Below are 18795 nucleotides of genomic sequence, written 5' to 3' on the forward strand. Positions count from 1 at the left end.
GTTGCTAGAGCCAAAACCTTGGAATCATCCTTGTCTAAGGATGAGAGACATATCATTAATTTTATCATTCAAATTTACGTCTAATTTATCAGCAAAAATTGTCAGCTCTACTTTCACATTTGTCCAAATAGCTGCCATTTCTCACTTAAAAGATCTGGTCACTTGGTACCTCTCTGACTCCTCCCTCTGCTCTTTTTCCTCCATACTGGTTCCCACTCCCTGCACATTGATGCCTTTGACCTTGCAGTTCCCTCAGTTTGGGTTGCTCTCTCCATGCTACCGGCATAGCTCACCCCTCACCTTCTCAGATCTTCACTTGCATGCCCCTCCTCCGCAGCCAATCCTATCTAAAATCGCAACCTCCAGACCCCAAGACCTCTTGACAACTCCTATTCTTAAATTTCCTCCATAGCACTTAGGACTCCTCACTTGCCACACATTTTACTTGTTTTGTTTGTTTCCCATATCCCTTATCAGAAGTCTTCTGAGGGCTGGATTTCTTTTTTTTTTCACTGCTTGGTACATAATACATGCTTAATAAATATTTTCTGAATGAAAGTTGAAGACCTGAATAGAGTCCATGAGATTTAACTTCAGAGATACCAGTGATGATTTCGGTAAGCACTTTTGGGGAAGCAGCAGAGACTTAATATTTTCATTTAAAAGGGAGACACAGAAGATGATACATTTTGAAGGATAAAAGACAAGACAGTGTGTGGAAGAATTGTGGTTGAAAGAAGGCCTTTGTTAGTGTGAAGTTGATCGTGACTTGAGGAAGTGAGGAGTCAAGAGAAAGGGAAAGTCCAGTGAAAGAGGGGAAGGATGATTGTCAGAGTCAGCTTCCTGATGAGGCAGGAATAGATAGGATCCCCGATCATGAAAGAGTAGACCTGGGAGTCTAAGCAGCACCAGGACCGGCTCCAAAGGTGCGCGGCAAGTGTGGTTGCACAGGGCCCTGGGCTCAGAAGAGATTCGCACTTGGTGTCATGCTCTACTGTTGCTGTCTTGAAGTTTTCCATGTTCTTTGAACAAGGGGTGCTGCATTTTCACTTTGCTCTGGGCTCCGATAAATTGTGTAGCCAGTCCCAAGGAGCACTTTTTCCATTGCCATAGGAGGGAGGGTAGAAGGGATACGTACAGACCATGGGGTTTTAGAGGTCTGGTGGCAGATAGTTGAGGGAGTTTTATCCGATGGCTTGAATTGTTTTGTTTTTTCTTTCCTGTGAAATAGAAAGTGAGATCATCTTCTAAGAGCAAAGGAGGTAGGAAGTGTGAGAAGTAGGAGAGAGAGTGATGCACTATAGAGAGGTCATTAAGGGGGATGGGCTGTGGAACCACTTGGCAAGGTCCAAATTGTGTCTCCATCACTTCCTAGCTCTGTGACTTGGAGCAAGTCAGTTAACCTATTTGTGCCTTGATGGACTAATATATAAGTGGAAATTGTAATAATACCTCCTCAAGATACTGCCTGGCATGTAACTATTCTGGAGAATAGGAGAGTAAGGTAACTAGGGGCATGTGGATTCCCAGAACTACCCATATTTCTTTTCTTTGTGTAAGGTCTAGATTGAGGGCAAAGCGTGTCTGGTTCAAGGAGAAAATGATCAGGGCACATTACAGAAATCCTAACTGTTTCATCCCAGTTATAGTATGAAATATATTTCACTATATTCTAGAAGTGGATGAAATTATGTATTTATTTTTTTAGATGTAAAAAAGAAAAATGAAGAAACAGCACAAAGTTGCTTGGAAAAGCCAAAGAAAGAAGAAAAATGAAGGCTTGGAAACTATCAAAAGTACTGAATTTCTGTACATTGAAAGACTTAGTGGCTCTGCTTCCCTGAGATGTTTGATCTGGTGGTAACTATGGTAACATTGCAATTCTAAGCAACATGTGTATATTAGATAATTTTGTTGTGAAGCTACTCACTTGGAATGCATCCATGATGTACAATGTAGGTTATTAAAAGGCATATTATTTCCAGATTGCACCCAAAAAAAGGTTAAGAATGTATGTCACTTAAATACATATCATTATCTATAAACCCAACAAAATCCACTGCTCTCTCTTTTGAATTTACTTAGCCAGATGTATTTTTAATTCCATTTTTATGGTAATGGGTAAATTATTACTTGGTAAATATAAAACAAACACCATTCATTTAAAACTTTATGGAATTTATAGGACATAGTGTTTTTTTGATGAGAAGGAATAATAGTCCGAAAGACATAGAGAATATTTGTTTTTAACCAAAAACGCACCATTTTCCCACCACCCTAAAGTGATTTGGAAAAATTGCAAAAGTTTGACAACCTAAATATCTCTAGTATGTTTCTGCTTGATGCGTTTTGCTTCTAGTCTATGCATACTGTGATTTTTTTCATGTGGACTCTTAGAACACAAAATTTGTGACAAATTGTTTATATGGAACATGCCTATTAAATGAATTCAGCTGTCTTCCTTAACTTTGGTGTATGTGTGTGCATATGTTTTTCTTTAATATGAATTACACAAAACACTTTACCGGTTCTTTTATACTGTCTTTTCTTATTCTTAGGGCTTTTTGTGTATTGTGATTTGTTTCTAAAACTATTTCCTCAGGAATGCAGACCTTAATTTTTATATATTTCCTAAAGTAGTTAACATAACACATAAATATTTAGTGAAAGTTATAGATAGAAATAGCAAAATACTTGCCTTTAATATATATTTAAGTATATATTTTAAAAGGAACAAAAACAAAACCAAAGTTTTAGTAAATTTTGATTTATTAGACATCTAGAAAAATAATAAAATTCTGAATTTCTAAAAAATGGACAAATGAATTTATTTTCATTTTCAGATATATACGCATGCAGTTATATTTTATTTGATTGTTGACTTAGGCCATGTCTGTATACGGTAATCAAATAAACTCTTCACTGTTCAAGAAACTTGGTGCTGAAACAAGTCTTCTTAATTTTATCTCCTAAAGTATACTAACTGAAAAATGGCAACACATTTTAAAGGGGGAAGTTAATAAACTTTGCAGTATGGATCACCTCCTACTTACTATTTCATTGACAAAGTCTAACTTAATATCTTGCATACACCAAGGAGGGTAGATTTCAAAGCACCTGATTGTTTTCTCAATACAAAAATTTTAATAAAAGAATATAAATTAATATCTTAGATGTAGCACTGAATTAATATTAATTAAATTAATATTCAATAAAATATATTACAGAGAGTGACGATTTGGCCTCATAGAGACATTTGGCAACGTCTAGAGACATTTAACTGATAACTAGAGTGGGGCCCGAGGAGAGAAAGCACTACTGGCATCTAGTGGGCAGAGACTAGGGATGCTGCTAACCTGGCCAGCATCCTGTAGTCAGGTGGGCAGGCCCTCACCGCAAAGGATTATCTGGCGATGCCTGTCGGTAGTGCTGAGCTTGAGAAACCCTGGAGTAGAGTTAAGCTGTTAAACACGAGGATTTTTTTTTTTTTTGTATTAAGCATTAGTACTTTATTGCCTACAGATTGTCAGATCATTCTTATTGTCCAAATGTTTAGCATTTATACAATAATTTCTTTTTTTTGGCCTGTGTGAATGAATTCTACACGTTGTGTATTCATTATAAAAACATGATGGCAAACATCAGATTGAGTCTCAGAGTTCCCCTGTTTTCTTAAATTTATAAAGGCTAACTTTCTGAAATAATTGTTGTTCATTTCCCTCATTCTTTTTTTTAAGTTTTGTTTAAATTCCAGTTAGTTAACACATACTGTAGTATTAGTTTCAACAATATAGTGATTCAACGTTTCCATACAATACTCTGTGCTCTTCACAAATGCCCTCCTTAATCCCCATCCCCTATTTCAACCGTCCCCCACCCACCTCCCCTCTGGTGACCATCAGTTCGTTCTCTGTAGTTAACAGTCTGTTTCTTGCTTTGCCTTCCTCTCTCTTTTCCCCTTTGTTCATTTGTTTTGTTTCTTAAATTCCACGTATGAATGAAATAATATGGTGTTTGTCTTTCTCTGGTTTATTTTGCTTAGCATAATACTCTGTAGCTCCATCTTTGTCATTGCAAATGGTAAGATTTCATTCTTTTCATGGCTAAGTACTATTCCATTTTATACATTAAATATACTTATATAAATATAAATAAATTTTATATAATTACATATATATATAATAAATATAGCACATCTTCTTTGGGCTCTTACCATAATGCTGCTATAAACATTGGGGTGCATGTATCCCTTTGAATTATTATTTTTGTATTCTTTGGGTAAATACCTAGTAGTGCAATTGCTGAATCATAGGGTAGTTCTATTTTTAACTTTTGAGGAACCACCGCACTGTTTTCCTCGGTGGCTGCACCAGCTTGCATTTCCCACTGGCCGCACCAGTGCAAGAGGGGTCCCATTTCTCCACATCCTCACCAACACCTGTTGCTTCTTGTATTGTTGATTTTAGCCATTCTGACCAGTGTGAGGTGATATTGTAGTTTTGATTTGTATTCCCCTGGTGATCTGTGATGTTGAGCACCTTTTCATGTCTCTTGGCCATTTGTATGTCTTCTTCGGAAAAATGTCTATTCATGCCTTCTGCCCATTTTTAAATTGGATTATTTGGTTTATGGGTGTTGAGTTTTATAAGCATGTGGGTTTTGGATCCATATGACTTGAGTTTGCATTCTAGCTCTGGCACTCACCAGCTGCATGATCTTGGGCAATTTACATTATTTCCAAGTCTCAGTTTTATCCGCTGTAGAATGATATTGAGAATAGTACATATCTTATAAGGTGAGTGGAAGTATAAATGACACAGTATATATAAAACACTTGACGAATGCCTGGTAAATAATATTTATTCAATAAATATCGGCTATCATCATCATCACTTTTATTCCAGATGCTTTTGCCATTATTCTCTGGTAGTGGAGGTGCTGGGCAGCTGGATTTGTTAATTTGGCTATTTTCTGCCTTCCTCTGTGTTTTCACAGACATTCCCAGTTCTTGGTGCTGGGAGAAGACAGTATAATAATGGAAATTGAAGATTCATAGTAATTACCACATTAGTGCCAGTTCAGATGTGCTAATGAGCTCCTGACAGGTGATGAGTATTATCCCTTAACAATGAGTCACCTCACTAATGTTTTATGACAGTTACTGCAACAAAACAGAATTTCGAGTATTTAAATGAGTGACTATGCTATGAAAATGTAGAAGAAAAAAATTAACAACTCTTTGGTCCTAGTATTATATGATATTTTTCTCTCCTTTAGAATTAGAAGACAAGAAATGAAACCATGTCCTTCCTCACTATTGCTGGTTATAACACACATTCCAAATGTACATCCTAAATACTTATTCATCACAACGCACACATACATGTCCCATTATATACATATTTATAAGTATTTTGCATTACAGAAGGTACCCAGCTTGTTGAATATTTACTAATGAAAGGATTTTTTTTCTGAGATGGAATCCAGACGAAGGAGAATGAGAGGTCAGTTATAAAGACAAAATTGAATTTGCCCACCAACTTTTTGAAAAAAAAAAAAAAAAATCAAGCTCTTTTGGGAGAACTTTTGCTGTTTTGTCAAAGACGGTGTCAACAAAACTATCTAGCTGGGGCTCATTAAAGCACGTCTCCAAGCCTATTTTTGTCATTGTCTATTTACAAGCCACTTGCTTTAGTCAATAGCTGTAAAGTCTTAATTAATACTGTCAGATAAACCAGGACAAGAGGGAATGATAAAGCTACAAAGTGGTTATTTGGAAAGTTGGCTATGAAAGAGGAGAAAACAGAACAAAAAAGCCTTCTGTGCTAAGAGATCTTTTTGTGATCTGGGCTGGAAAGGTTGGAACTGTCTCAGAATGGGAGTGACTACAGAGCAAAACATCTTAGTTGCAAAAGGAAATGGTTTTGCTAGCTTAGGTGGCTTTGGCCAGTTGGGGCAGAGGATGGTGGTAGAGAGTGGGGGCGGGGGAGAAGGAGAGAAAGAGAAGAGTTACCAAAGCACACTAGCCTATTGCCTTATCCGTGAAACCTGACACTTCAGATTCAAATTACAGTTCTGCCATTTACTGTCAAGACTTTGTTGTTTACCCTCTGTGCTTCAATTTCGTCCAATGTGTAAAATGGCAAATTATGGGAATATGCATGAACACTAGGAAAGTGCTAAGGAAAGTGCCTGATACAAAGACAAGCTGTTATCATTATTTTTATGTTTATCTTTAGTCTTAAGTTTTATTTTAAAGGATCACCTTCATTGTCGTCTGTAATCAACTTAGAAGATGGCCACCCATTTGGTCAGATTGATTGATTCTTTAACAGTTGAAGCATTTAAAATGGCAGTTTTTACTCTAAATATATATATATTTAAGATTTTATTTATTTATTCATGAGAGACACACAGAGAGGGCCAGAGAAACAGGCGGAGAGAGAAGCAGGCTCCCTGTAGGGAGCCTGACATGGGACTTGATCCCAGGACTCTGGGATCAAAACCTGAGCCAAAGGCAGATACTCAACCACTGAGCCACCCAGGTGCCCCTCTAAATCTTTAATAGTATATAATATTATTGATATTATAGTATATTGACTATACTTGAGAATGTTTTGCTTTCTCCTAGAGACAATATAAGCCCCAATGTAAACCTTTAGACTATCCTACAGCACAGTTTCAATAAAAAAGTTTTACTGATAACTGGACAATTTATATAATATGAAGGGATATAACAAGAGTGGTTGTGAAGTGGCCAGTCTTGTAAGTCAGAGCTATGATCCTTGATCCACTGCTCAAACCGCTTCAATATCTGATTGATAATATCCTCTAGATTTGGTTTATTGCTGGACAGCTGATGTATTAGTTTTTTTTTTTTTTTTAAGATTTTATTTGCTTATTCATGAGAGTCACAGAGAGAGGCAGAGACACAGGCAGAGGGAGAAGCAGGCTCCCTGCAGGGAGCCCGATGTGTGGTACTCATTCCCAGGACCGTAGACGCTCAACCACTGAGCCACCCAGGTACCCCAGATGTACTATTTCTTCCTTGTAGGATGCTAATGCTTCTTCATAAAGAATTTGAAAAATTTCACACCGAATATTGTCTTTTAGTTTCTTCTCATTATAACCCTTTATTTCAAGTCTTTTGTACAACACACCGTTATCTGCTTGCAGCACAAAAACTATATGAAAACCCGAGTTCAGGGAAGAAATCATCAAATAATTCATCAACTACTTTATCTTCATCTAAAATGGGGCAGTCATGCTCTTCATCAGAGCCCTCATATAACTGCCCTTCATCATATAACTGCCCTTCTCACGCTGCATCACCCACATTAATGTATTTCAGTCCTGATCCTTCATGCAAGTTCTTTGCCTAGTGTGGTTTTTCCAGCCCCGGATGTACTGGTGAGCAGGATGTTTGCAACATGGTCCTCACCGTGCTGCCTCCAAGAACCCCAAAAAGCTGTTGTTATTATTAATTACTATTATTATTATTAATTGAGCATAAAGAATGGTAGAGACTTTAAGGTAAATGTCTGTTCTTTTCTATGTTATTTTGTCAAAATATTCCTATTCCTCTGCTCTCTTTTCTTTCCATGAGCAGCACCTCTTTAGCTAAAACCAGGACTGATTAATCAGAATGGATTCCATTTTTTTAAAAGATTTTATTTATTTATTCATGATAGACATAGAGAGAGAGAGGGGCAGAGACACAGGCACAGGGAGAAGCAGGCTCCATCCCTGGAGCCTGACGTGGGACTTGATCCCGGGACTCCAGGATCATGTCCTGGGCCAAAGGCAGGTGCTAAACCTCTGAGCCACCCAGGGATCCCCTGGATTCCACTTTTTATCCAGAATTATTGATGACAATTCTTATTGAAAAATCTGAAGCTATTTAAAAACGGAAAAACGGAAGCATTGGCTCAAACAAAAGGCTAGAAAGATGTTTTTGCTCCCTTTTAAAATCCTAGGACAGATTTCTTATTATTGAGCACATCCCATTGGGAATAATGATAATAATATGTATATATATCAAATAATAATAATTATTACTATTATATAGCGATTCTTGGAGTGGTGCTTACTAAGTACTATAGCAGATCCTTCTGAAGCTTCAGAATAATGTTCATACAAAATAGTTGCTAATGTTTCTCATTTTATAGATGAAGAAATGGATTCAGGAAGTGCCTTTGGGAATTCACACAAAATAGAAAGTGACAACAGTGACCTGGGATGAGGCCCTCAGAGCCAGGATGTATCCTGCCTCTCTGGCACAGAAAGGCCCTCTGTTCAAACCATCTTTGCTGGTTTGAGTCTTAATAAGTTTATCTGATTTCCACTCAGGATTCCTAAAAAAATTTGAATAGTTGAATATAGGCAGATCAGCACATTAACCATCCTGAGGCGTTTATGTCTGAGTCCAAGGAGTTTTGTTTGTTTGGCATTTATTCATTCATTCATTTAAATTTTACCTTATTTATTCCAGAAAAGATTTTGTTTTTTTTTAAATTTTTTTATAAATATATTTTTTTAAATTTTTATTTATTTATGATAGTCACAGAGAGAGAAAGAGAGGCAGAGACACAGGCAGAGAGAAGCAGGCTCCATGCACCCGGGAGCCCGACGTGGGAATCGATCCTGGGTCTCCAGGATCGCGCCCTAGGCCAAAGGCAGGCGCCAAACCGCTGCGCCACCATGGCAAGTGCAGTTGCTGTTTAATTTGCATTAATTTGCAAGACTCTTAGGGACGGAAATTGGTGAGAAGCTTGTGGCTCTTTTGGGTGGACGGAAGTAGCCTGGAAATGAAGCAAAGGCATACAGGCTGAACGGAAAAGAAGAGAAGGGACCACACCCAAATTTGACTCATTTCACAGCTGTCCTGAGGCTGCCTATGACTGGAAAGGGCACGTTGATAATCTGTGGGAATCACAAAAATAATCTGTCAGGAACTAACATAAATCTCTTAAAGGTAGAGCCACACAGGCAAATGAAAGGATCTCCTTCGTTCTATGTAGATCTATTTCAGGCCTTGAATAATATTTGGCAGTACTGATGGCAGAGAAGCCCCTGAAGGTTAGGTGAAGGTCACCACAGAGCCTTCAGGGAACCATTCTTGGAGCAAGAAATTACAAAAAAAAAAAAAAAAAAAAAAAGTCCTGCCCCACCTTAGGGTGTACGAAGTTTACTTTGATAGCTCTTTGAAGGATCTCATGGTGCTCTAGATATATGTTTATTAGACATCCAAATATTCCAGTTTTATCATGAAATTTTCATCTGAATTGGATTTCTATTAGTGGAGAAAATTTACTTTTAAAATATTTCTCTTATTTGATAATATAAAGATTGTGGAGAACAATAGGAAAAAAAGGAGGGAGATGTCAATCAATGTGATTTGCTTGCAGAATGTTGACCTAACTTTAACCTAAATTATATTCTTTTGGGTAAATTATTATTTTTTTCATACGTAAGAATTACTCAGCGTCGACACTAGGTGGTGCTGGCACCACATTTCTTACTGTTCTTACAGGCTTGTCGAATTTAATTTCGTTTTCCTAAAGTTTCCAATCTGTTTTGTTTTGGTTTGTTTGGTTTTACCAATTCTGTTACATGTGTTGTTCAGGATTATTGCAAAAACAAATAAAACAACAACAGCAGCAACAAACAAAAAATAGAGTATTTCAAACACGATTTTTCTGAGACAGTTTTTGAAAGGAAATCATGGGCTGAGAAAATGTGCTGCTAGTCTCTGGCTATTGAATTTTGGGATACCCTATGTTCGTAGGTACCAAAAGAGGGTGCTCTAATACATCTGAAAAATGCTCTTCTTAGAAATAAGGCTACAACTTTTTCTTCCATGCAACAAAGAGTTCTTTTTCCTGTACAACAGGGTCGACTGGATATTTTCTTTTTTCTTTCTTTCTTTCTTTCTTTCTTTCTTTCTTTCTTTCTTTCTTTCTTTCTTTCTTTCTTTCTTTCTTTCTTAATTTAAGATGGTCGTGCACAAATGTCTTACTCATAAAATCAGGTTAAAACAGTTCTGAATTATCCACAATCTTAGACTCAGCATTGGCCTTTCATGTGTTTAAAGTTGAAAGTACTATTTTCAGTCGTGACTTTGAGACTTTGAAAAGCCCCTGGCAGCTCGAGCCCAAGTAAATGGCATATGAATATGTGGCTTTATTCTTGATTTAATTAAGAATAACTTCTATCACCTCAGAGTTTCTCCTTCACTTGGGAGAAAGATGGGTCTCATGAAAAGAGAATGTGGGTTAACTAAGGGATTATTCCTGGTCTCCCAAGGGCAGGAAGGGAAACAGGGAAACCTTTTCCCATAACTTTCCTTGCACGTTGTGTGGGAAAGTTGGCTGCACAAAGGGGACGCTGGCCAAGTCGTCTTGGCGAGGCCCCTGCTGGGAGTAAGAGGCCCTGGGCACGGCTTCTTGATACCTCTGGAGTGTTGTCACTGGACACAAGTTCCAGATTCAGCGACAGGCCACATGTGGGTGAGTGGGGAGGGGAAAGGAGGTAATGCTTAATAGGCATTAACAGTTAACACTTAATGTACATTAAAGACTGTTGCCAGGGCTTTGTGTGTGTGTGTGTGTGTGTGTGTGTACTTAATTCTCTTAACAGCACAACATATGAAAAAACAGGCCAGAGAAGACCTTGCTCAAGGTCACGCTCAAAAATGGCAAAGCCAAGTCTCAAACCAAAGCAGGTCGAATACAGAATCTGTGCTCCTAACCACTTATATCATCTTCTCGAAGGAGAGCACACCCGGTGTTTACTACACACCAGGTACTTTGCTAAGTGCTTTACCCACACCCACTGTCTTAATTCTCATAACCCTGATGTGGGCTTTATTGTCCCCATTTCACAACTGAAGAAATGGAGGCACCGGCCCATAAAATGTTTAGGATAATGATTGTGCTTATAAAGGCAAGATTTCAAAGCAAAGTCTGTTTAAAGAATACCCAGCAGAACTGAGCTCTGAGCTCCTTTCCCCTCAGATTCTCGTAGTTCCATCCAAGCCACCACCTCCAGGCTGACCCCCAGTCATGTTGCCTCTCTCTGGTGGCTTTGGTCGAGGCGTGGGGATGAGTTTCTTGTCACGGCTGGGGTGTTCCAGAGCTCTGATCCTCAAGAAGGAGAACAAGAAACACTCATTTCCTCTGCTGAGCATTATGTGCTGAGATAGAGCTGCTTTAGCACCAAGGCTCTGGGGCAACTTTAGAAGCCTCCTTCCTTCCTTCCTTCCTTCCTTCCTTCCTTCCTTCCTTCCTTCCTTCCTTCCTTTCTTTTTTTTTTTTTTTTGTTTAAAGATTTATTTATTTATTTATTCACGAGAGAAAGAGAGGCAGAGACACAGGCATGGAGCACACTCCCTGCAGGGAGCTGACGCAGGACTCGATCCTGGGTCTCCAGGATCACACCCTGGCCGAAGGCGGCACTAAACCGCTGAGCCACCCGGGCTGCCCAGAAGCCTCCCTTCTTGCCACCTCCAGCCTGCCCTCAATGCACGCCATCTCCCTAGCAGTCTTCCCTTCCCCCCCACAGCCGAGATGGCTTGGGTCTCCTCCCCACCTTTGTCTCCCTACCGGTAATTGGCAAAGTGAATGGTCCCACTCTGCCGGTGAGAACACCGCTCCCCTGCAGCAGTGGATGTTTGGGTAGTTGGTCAGGAGACCCTGGGAGGGTCTGTTGGGCTCCGGGGGAGGTGGTTCCATTGAAGGCTGTAGACTCAAGGAGCTAGCTTCGTAGTTACCTACTAGGAGGAAGTGAGGACCACAAGGCTGGATGGTTCCATCACCAGGAAATCCAAAACGGAAAGAAAGGGAGGTGCTTGTTCATTGACAGGTTCTCTGCAAATATAAACATTCTTCATTTCTTGGAACTTTGGCTTTCTTCGACGTAGAATGACATTATTTTGAAGTCTTCTAAATCTTACCTAACTCTGATAGTTTCTAACGTCCACGCTCCCTTTAGGAGATACTTTGAGAAATAAAACTGGCTGTCAGCAGTGGTCAGAATATATACCCTTAGCTTGCAAACAAGTCCATATTTTGGTTTTTATTGTTTTTAAACTTTTTTCTGGCTACTTAGTCCAGTTTTCCAGCTAAGACAAGGCAGGGCGGATGTATATTCAACAAATGAGTGATAATGGAAATGCTCAGTATTAATTGAAGAAATGATCAGAGTTTCCATAACAAGTAATGCTACCCAAAACTTTCACTTAATTAAATTGAGTGCCTTTCTAAAGCTACCCTCACTTTCCCTTCACTGTTTCTTCACGATGTGGAAATTGGCAGCTGTCCACTGACACACGTCTGAGTTACCCATATCCCGAAACACCACGTTACACTTCAGTAGGGAGCCACCTCATCTGTGTGGCCTGTAACCCTAAGGACATTCCGCTCCTCCTCTTAAGACTCTCACCCATTGACAGGGGCACCCGGGTGGCTCAGTTGGTTGAGCATCTGACTTTGGCTCAGGTCATGATCTCCTGGGATCGAGCCCCCCTGGGGGGAGGGGAGGGTCCCTGCTCAGTGGGAGTCTGCTTCTCCCTCTGCTCCTCCCCCTACTCCTACTCTCTCTCTCTTTCTCAAATAAATGAAAAAATCTTAAAAAAAAACACTTTCTCTTGAAATAATCTTTGACTCCTCACCTCATCTGGTCCTTGTTCTTAGGTCACTCTGGAATTTGAGGTCTTTGGCAACGATGGTCAGAAAAGAGAGGAGGGAAAACCACAGTGGCTGCCTTTGGGATGCTCTTTTCCAAGTATTATGTCCTGCCTCCCTGAATATGGGGCCCAGCTGTAACTGCTGGTCAATGAGGTGGAATGAGAAGAGCATCTCCGAGATGACCAGAGGCTGAGAGGAGAGAGAAATGCACATGGCGTATTGGGAAAGAAATGGACTGGTGCTGTTGGCATCATGGTGCAGAGAGTAGTGGGAGATATGGGAAATAGGATCAGCAATCAGATTCAGAGCAGATTCTAGAGACTTCGGGAAAGGCAGGCCGAGGCATCTGGACCCTGCCCTGTAGGCAATAGCAACTCAGTTAAGGAGGTGGCTTTTTGGTGGTTGTTTTTAGTTGTGAAGCAATAAGATGGAAACTATCAAACACCTTTATTTTAAGTCATGTACACGAAAACTATTTATGCTCTAAGTCAAATGAGAAATGGGTGGCAACTAACCAGAATCTGTCAACCACATCTCCAGTCAGAACCAGATCCGGAAGCTTTAAGAGACCTCAGTCCATACAAATGACTGCTCAGCAGTCACATTTCCCCCTCCCAGAACATTAACTTATTTCTTGCCAGTCTAGCTCACCCTAGCTAGCAATCTGCTAACCAAAGGGATTTCTCCTCAAATCAAAGTTCTTCACCCTTGTTTGTTTTTGGTGTTGCTTAAGAAGTTGCACTTCAAATGCCCTCAGCCTTCAGAGAAAGGAGGCAGATGTGGAAATTAGAGTCTGAACCACTGTTGTCTCTATTACTAAGACTTCCACATTTTAATAAGCTGGTAGCTTATTAGTGTAACCGGTAGCGTAAGTGAGCAGAATTCCCATATTTATGAAATATCTACAATTGGTTTTTAGTGTAAGCGAGCAGAATTTCCAAATTTACGAAAGGCCTGCAGTTGATTTTCAGCGTGAGCAGAATTTCCACATTTACGAAAGGCCTACAGTTGATTTTCTAAAAAGGAACAAAATAGTAACCAGATGGTAGTTGACAAGCCAACTTTAAAGGCAAATATTTGTTTTGATCTCTTTCCTAAGGGAAAGAACATTGGGATACTTACAAGAAGAAGAGGGGGAAAAAAGCAAGAGGAGAAGACATGCTAAAGATAATGTAAAAAGAGAAATGTAGGGGAGGAACTAGATATTGGAAAATTAGGGGAAAAAAATTAACCAAAGTTAGAAAAATAGAACACGAGAGAGGAAAAAAAAATTTAACTGCAGTTTTTGCACCAAGTGGTTGCCTAGGCAACTTAACTAGGAGTGGTTGTCTCTCTACTGAATAGTTGTGGAAAGACGCCCTGAATTTAGAGTCTGTTGGCTTCATGAGTAGCAGCTGGAAAGCAAATATGTTTCAGGCATTTGAGTTATGGGCACCATATATAACAAGAGAAGTAGTGGATTTCGGTGATTTTGGAGGGTGATAGAAGAGGAGCAGGAAAATTGAAATGCAGGCACAGTGAGAGTTTTGAAGTCAGATTAGCCCAGGATGGCACATTAGCATGTGTACCATCAAGTAACAAACTGAGGAAAAAAGTAAATTAGGAAGCAGCTCAAAGCCCACTTGGCAATGCGAGATCATCTTTCCTGATGGCCAAGGATGCTGTTGAAAAGCATTTTTGCATATAAAGAGTTTGGTAAACCTGAAGCCATGTAGTGGAGAGACTGAAAGATGTCACTCTTCACCAGTTTTTTTTTTTTTTTTAATTTTTTTTTTTATCTTCCATTCATAGGCAGCTCCTATGGATTCTGTTATCCCTGCTTTCTGTTTAATCAAGTAATGATAAAGAACAAAAATATTTTACAATGCTTTGCTCCCCCTATTTGAATTTGCCTTGCCTACAGCTCACTGCATTTTCCAGAAAACGTTAATATTACATTGTTAAAAATAAACCCGTCTCTACAAAGTGGTCCTTGTATTGGGGGGCTGAATTCGTGGTGTGTGTGTGTGTGTGTGTGTGTGTGTGTGTGTGTGTGTGTTTGGAGTCGTGTGGAAAGGGGTGTGGGGCAATGAGAGTAATAACGGCAGTTGTTTTCTGTAATGATTCACACCATCTCTTTCTCCTAACCAAAAACAAGAATAAAGAGTGTTGAGAATTGTTGCTGTTGTTTGGAAACATACTTGGCTTATGTCATCCCGTTTTGCCTTCATATGAACACAGGTTTCTATAAAGGAAACTTACAAAATGATATGCTATCCCGTGGGATAGAATGAATCCTAAAAAAAATAAAAAAAATAAAAAAAAAAGAATGAATCCTAGATCATAAACACTTATGATCATAGACAACAAATCAGAAAGGCATAGCATGAAATAAAGTTATCTTTGGCTTTTGGCGACTGTTTGAATTTCCTCCTCAGGAGTCCCTTTGCCAGTCATTTACCCCTCACTTTCACCTACTAGAGAGAAAAGCAAAATCTAAATTCACAGCAGGATTAGTAGCAAAGCAAATGTAATACTCAACCCTTGGCCACCTCTTTGGATTAAGGTGAAGATTTTCTCCAAACGAGGAATGAGATAGAGAAAGCCAAGAAAAGCCTGGTGGATTTTTGCTAAGGTGTATTTATTTTCTTGGACTAGGTAACACTGAAAAAAAAAAAGTCAAGTGGATATACTACATCTCTGCATATTTTGTATCATTTAGGCATAGCTTGTGTATGTATGCATACTTTTTTTTAGGTCTTTTTATGTTTTAGTTGAGCAAGATGGCTACACATTTTAATTTTTTTAAAAAGATTGATTGATTTGAGAGAGAGCTTGCATGCGAGTGCACGTGGCGGGGGGGGGGGGGGGTAGAGAGAAGGAGAGAGAATCCACAAGCAGACTCCCTGATGAGCCTGGACCTCCATCCCAGGACCCATCTGACCTTCATCCAGGCCCTGGGATCATGACCTGAGCCCAAATCAAGACTAGGCTGCTTAACCCACTGAATCCATCTGGGCGCCCTGCCATACATTTTAATTCTAAGTAAACCTCACAAAAGATTAAAAAAGTGATCTAATTAAAAAATAATGCTTGTAATAAAATAAATAATCTTGGAAGTTCCAATCTATTCTGGTATTATATAATGTCAACATAGTATATTTCTTAGCTACTGCCCTCCAGGCTATACTCCGGGAGTAGCAATTAGCTGAGCATGCGACCTTGATTCTCCTCAAATATTATGTGAAGGAATTGACCTAGATGCTCCTTTACAAATTCTCTTCTGAAAAAATTCTGTAGGTTTCACTACTTAGAAAGAATTCATTATATAAAACGAAAGATAAAAATAGAGCAAAATATTTATAATTATTTAGACAATATAAAAGAACTCAACGTGGAAAGCATTAGTATTCAAATTAAAAAATAAATAAGGGATGATACTGAAGCGGGAGAGTGAAGTTCTTGTCTCACGGAGTTGAAGAATGAATCTCAACAAAAGAAAGTGAATAAAGTGATAGAGTTTTATTAAGCGAGGATACAGGAAAAGCTCTCAGGGAGTGAGAAGGGTCCCGACAGTGTTGCCAGCCTGGGCCTCTTCTGACAGTCTTTTATTTAGAACTGACCGGGGGGCTTGTGGCCTGACCATTCTTGTGACGTCTTAGTTTGAGTAAGGAGTGGTGATAACATCTTAAATGGTGTCTTTGGGGTCTGGTTATTCTTTGTTGGTCACAATGTAACTGCCATAAAAAGACCCCACCTCTGACACCCAGGGCAGGGTCATCTGATTTGTTCCCTTATCTCTGGTTTCATTAGGCCTCAGCATTTCTGGGATTTCTGATCATGTGGCCGGCCCCCTAACTATCTCTTCCTACCTAGCCCTACTTGGCCTTTACTCAACGAGACTGTTTTGATGTATGCAGGTGGGTCATATAGTTGGGGGATGACTGCCAACATGTATCTTGGGGAATAGAGACAAAAGTTCCCAAAGGAATTTTTATATATTAAAGTAGACTTACCGGCTCCTGGGGGTCAGGCTAAGATTGTCTTCTGCCCTTAGCAAAGTGTCAGACACATCCAGGGAGTTGAGTCGCTAGAGGAATGTCACTCTACCTGTTTCAAGGATGCGTCAATGGGCTGTATGTAGTAAGGAAATTTCATAATTTCTCCTGCCTTTGCTTCCCACATCCACACCAGAAAATAGTTCACAAAGAAGGAAAAAATGTTTGAAAAAATAGTAAAAGAACATGAATAAAATACATGTTTTTATTTTTTATTTTTTTGACTATTGAATTAACCAAAATAAGGCAATATGGCATGGTGGTGAAGACCGTGGGTCTGAGGCAGAAGGACCCGAGGCAGCTGCTGTTGCCCTCTGAGATTGCCGGCCCTGGGCAAGTCTCCACTTCCCTACAACTCATAGAGAAAAACAATAGCATCTATTTCCTAGAGTGATTAATGATGATTTAAATGAGCTTAATGTGCTCAGCACAGTTCCTAGTTTATGTTAAGAGTTTAATCTTAATAAGTTATTGTGTCTCTCATGCTGGTGGAAATGTACAGTGGCGCAGACATTTTAATAAGAAATTGGATGATGTATTGATGAAATATTAAGTAGTCCTTAACATGCTTTAGCTTTTAATAACACCATAAAGTGGATCTAGCAATCTTAGTTTGGGAACCATGATGAATTAAATGTTCTTACATGGTCCTTTTAGTAAAGACTGTTGACTTTTAAGCTGTTTTGGTTCAGTACCTCATTTTATGAGAAGAATATTAATGCACACACACACAGATGTATGTATGTATATATGTATGCATACGTTTAAATCTGTATATAAAATTTATATTTGTATATAAGACAAAAAAGCAACAAAAATCTAAAAAACTCATCAATGTTGTTAAAAGGGTATATTTTATCATCATTGTGTAATAAATTCTATATCTTATTTTGAGAATTTGAATATAGGGGCACCTGGGTGGCTCAATTGGTTAAGCATCTGCCTTTAGGTCAGGTCATAGTCCCAGGGTCCTGGTATTGAGCCCCACATCTGGCTCCCTGCTCAGAGGAGTGTCTGCTTCTCCATCTCCCTCTCCCTCTGCCTACCGCTCCCCCTACTTGTGCTTTCTCTCTGTCAAATAAATAAAATCTTAAAAAAAAAAGAAAATTTGAACATAAAATTCTATCAAAGTTGAGAATTTATTTCAGGTGTGTTTTCCACAGGTAAATTAATTTTTTAAAAAATTTGGGGAACACCCACAGGCCTCTAAAATTCTTAGCTATACAGTTTTCAAAACCTAACCAATTGCAAGCTTATGCTTAAGTCAAACAAACTTAGTTATTTGCAAAAGTACTGACATGTATCACTACCCAACTGAATTATTTAACCACATTGTGTATTTTTCATAAAAGATTCTTAAGAGATTTTTCTATTTTCATATTTTGCAATAAATCTGTAATAACATAGTTAAACTACTTAATCTCTAAGAAGTATGAATGGTAGTAAGCAAAGTATTTTTTTTTAGGAACATGTTTTTTAACTAAGAAAATACCTTTTCTATTTTTTGAGCTACACATAATAAAACAAAACTACCGCTGATAAGAAAAAAATGCACCTATATTATCTATAATAGCTATACATTTCATAATATCTTACAGTTTTTGAGAATATATTCAGAATAAAACATGTCCAGTAATTAAGATACACCAAGCTTAAGCTTGATCATAGTTTTTAATATTTGGTGAGAATGACCATCTCTTTTAAAAGATGCCTTTTATAATGCTTTTATAACACCGTTTGCTTATGGTGGTTCTTAATACCTTTAAAGTAGTGAAAAGATTTAAATCTTTTTTTAAAAAAAAGCTTTTTATTTATTTATTCATGAGAGACACAGACTGAGAGAGAGAGAGAGAGGCAGAGACACAGGCAGAGGGAAAAGCAGGCTCCATGCAGGGAGCCCGACATGGGACTCGATCCCAGGACTCCAGGATCACGCCTTGGGCCAAAGGCGGTGCTAAACCGCTGAGCCACCTAGGCTGCCCAAAAGATTTAATCTTGATTTTCAATATACTGTTATGAAACACTTTAGTCGAATTACTATTTTTTTCTATGGCTTTTTAGTGATGAAGTAA

At 38.8% G+C, this 18795-nt stretch overlaps 1 protein-coding gene, 1 long non-coding RNA gene and 1 pseudogene across 12 annotated transcripts in view; 1 reads left to right on the forward strand and 2 right to left on the reverse strand.

Moving 5' to 3' along the window:
* Positions 1-2930, forward strand: part of PKIB (cAMP-dependent protein kinase inhibitor beta) — an 89068-nt gene extending 86138 nt beyond the window's left edge. For all 10 annotated transcript variants that reach the window (XM_038526696.1, XM_038526692.1, XM_038526695.1 and 7 more), the window contains one exon: positions 1709-2930. In XM_038526696.1, coding sequence (XP_038382624.1) covers positions 1709-1776 — 68 coding nt within the window. In that variant the 3' untranslated portion in view covers positions 1777-2930. The remainder of the gene's footprint in view (positions 1-1708) is intronic.
* A 3728-nt stretch (positions 2931-6658) lies between these two features.
* On the reverse strand, positions 6659-12345 carry LOC100687864 (annotated as a pseudogene).
* A 3856-nt stretch (positions 12346-16201) lies between these two features.
* LOC111096205 overlaps positions 16202-18795 on the reverse strand; it is a 29048-nt gene continuing 26454 nt past the window's right edge. For both annotated transcript variants that reach the window (XR_005353864.1, XR_005353863.1), the window contains one exon: positions 16202-16775. This is a non-coding gene — a long non-coding RNA (uncharacterized LOC111096205). The remainder of the gene's footprint in view (positions 16776-18795) is intronic.

The sequence above is a fragment of the Canis lupus genome, chromosome 1, assembly GCF_011100685.1.
Source record: "Canis lupus familiaris isolate Mischka breed German Shepherd chromosome 1, alternate assembly UU_Cfam_GSD_1.0, whole genome shotgun sequence".
NCBI lineage: Eukaryota > Metazoa > Chordata > Mammalia > Carnivora > Canidae > Canis > Canis lupus.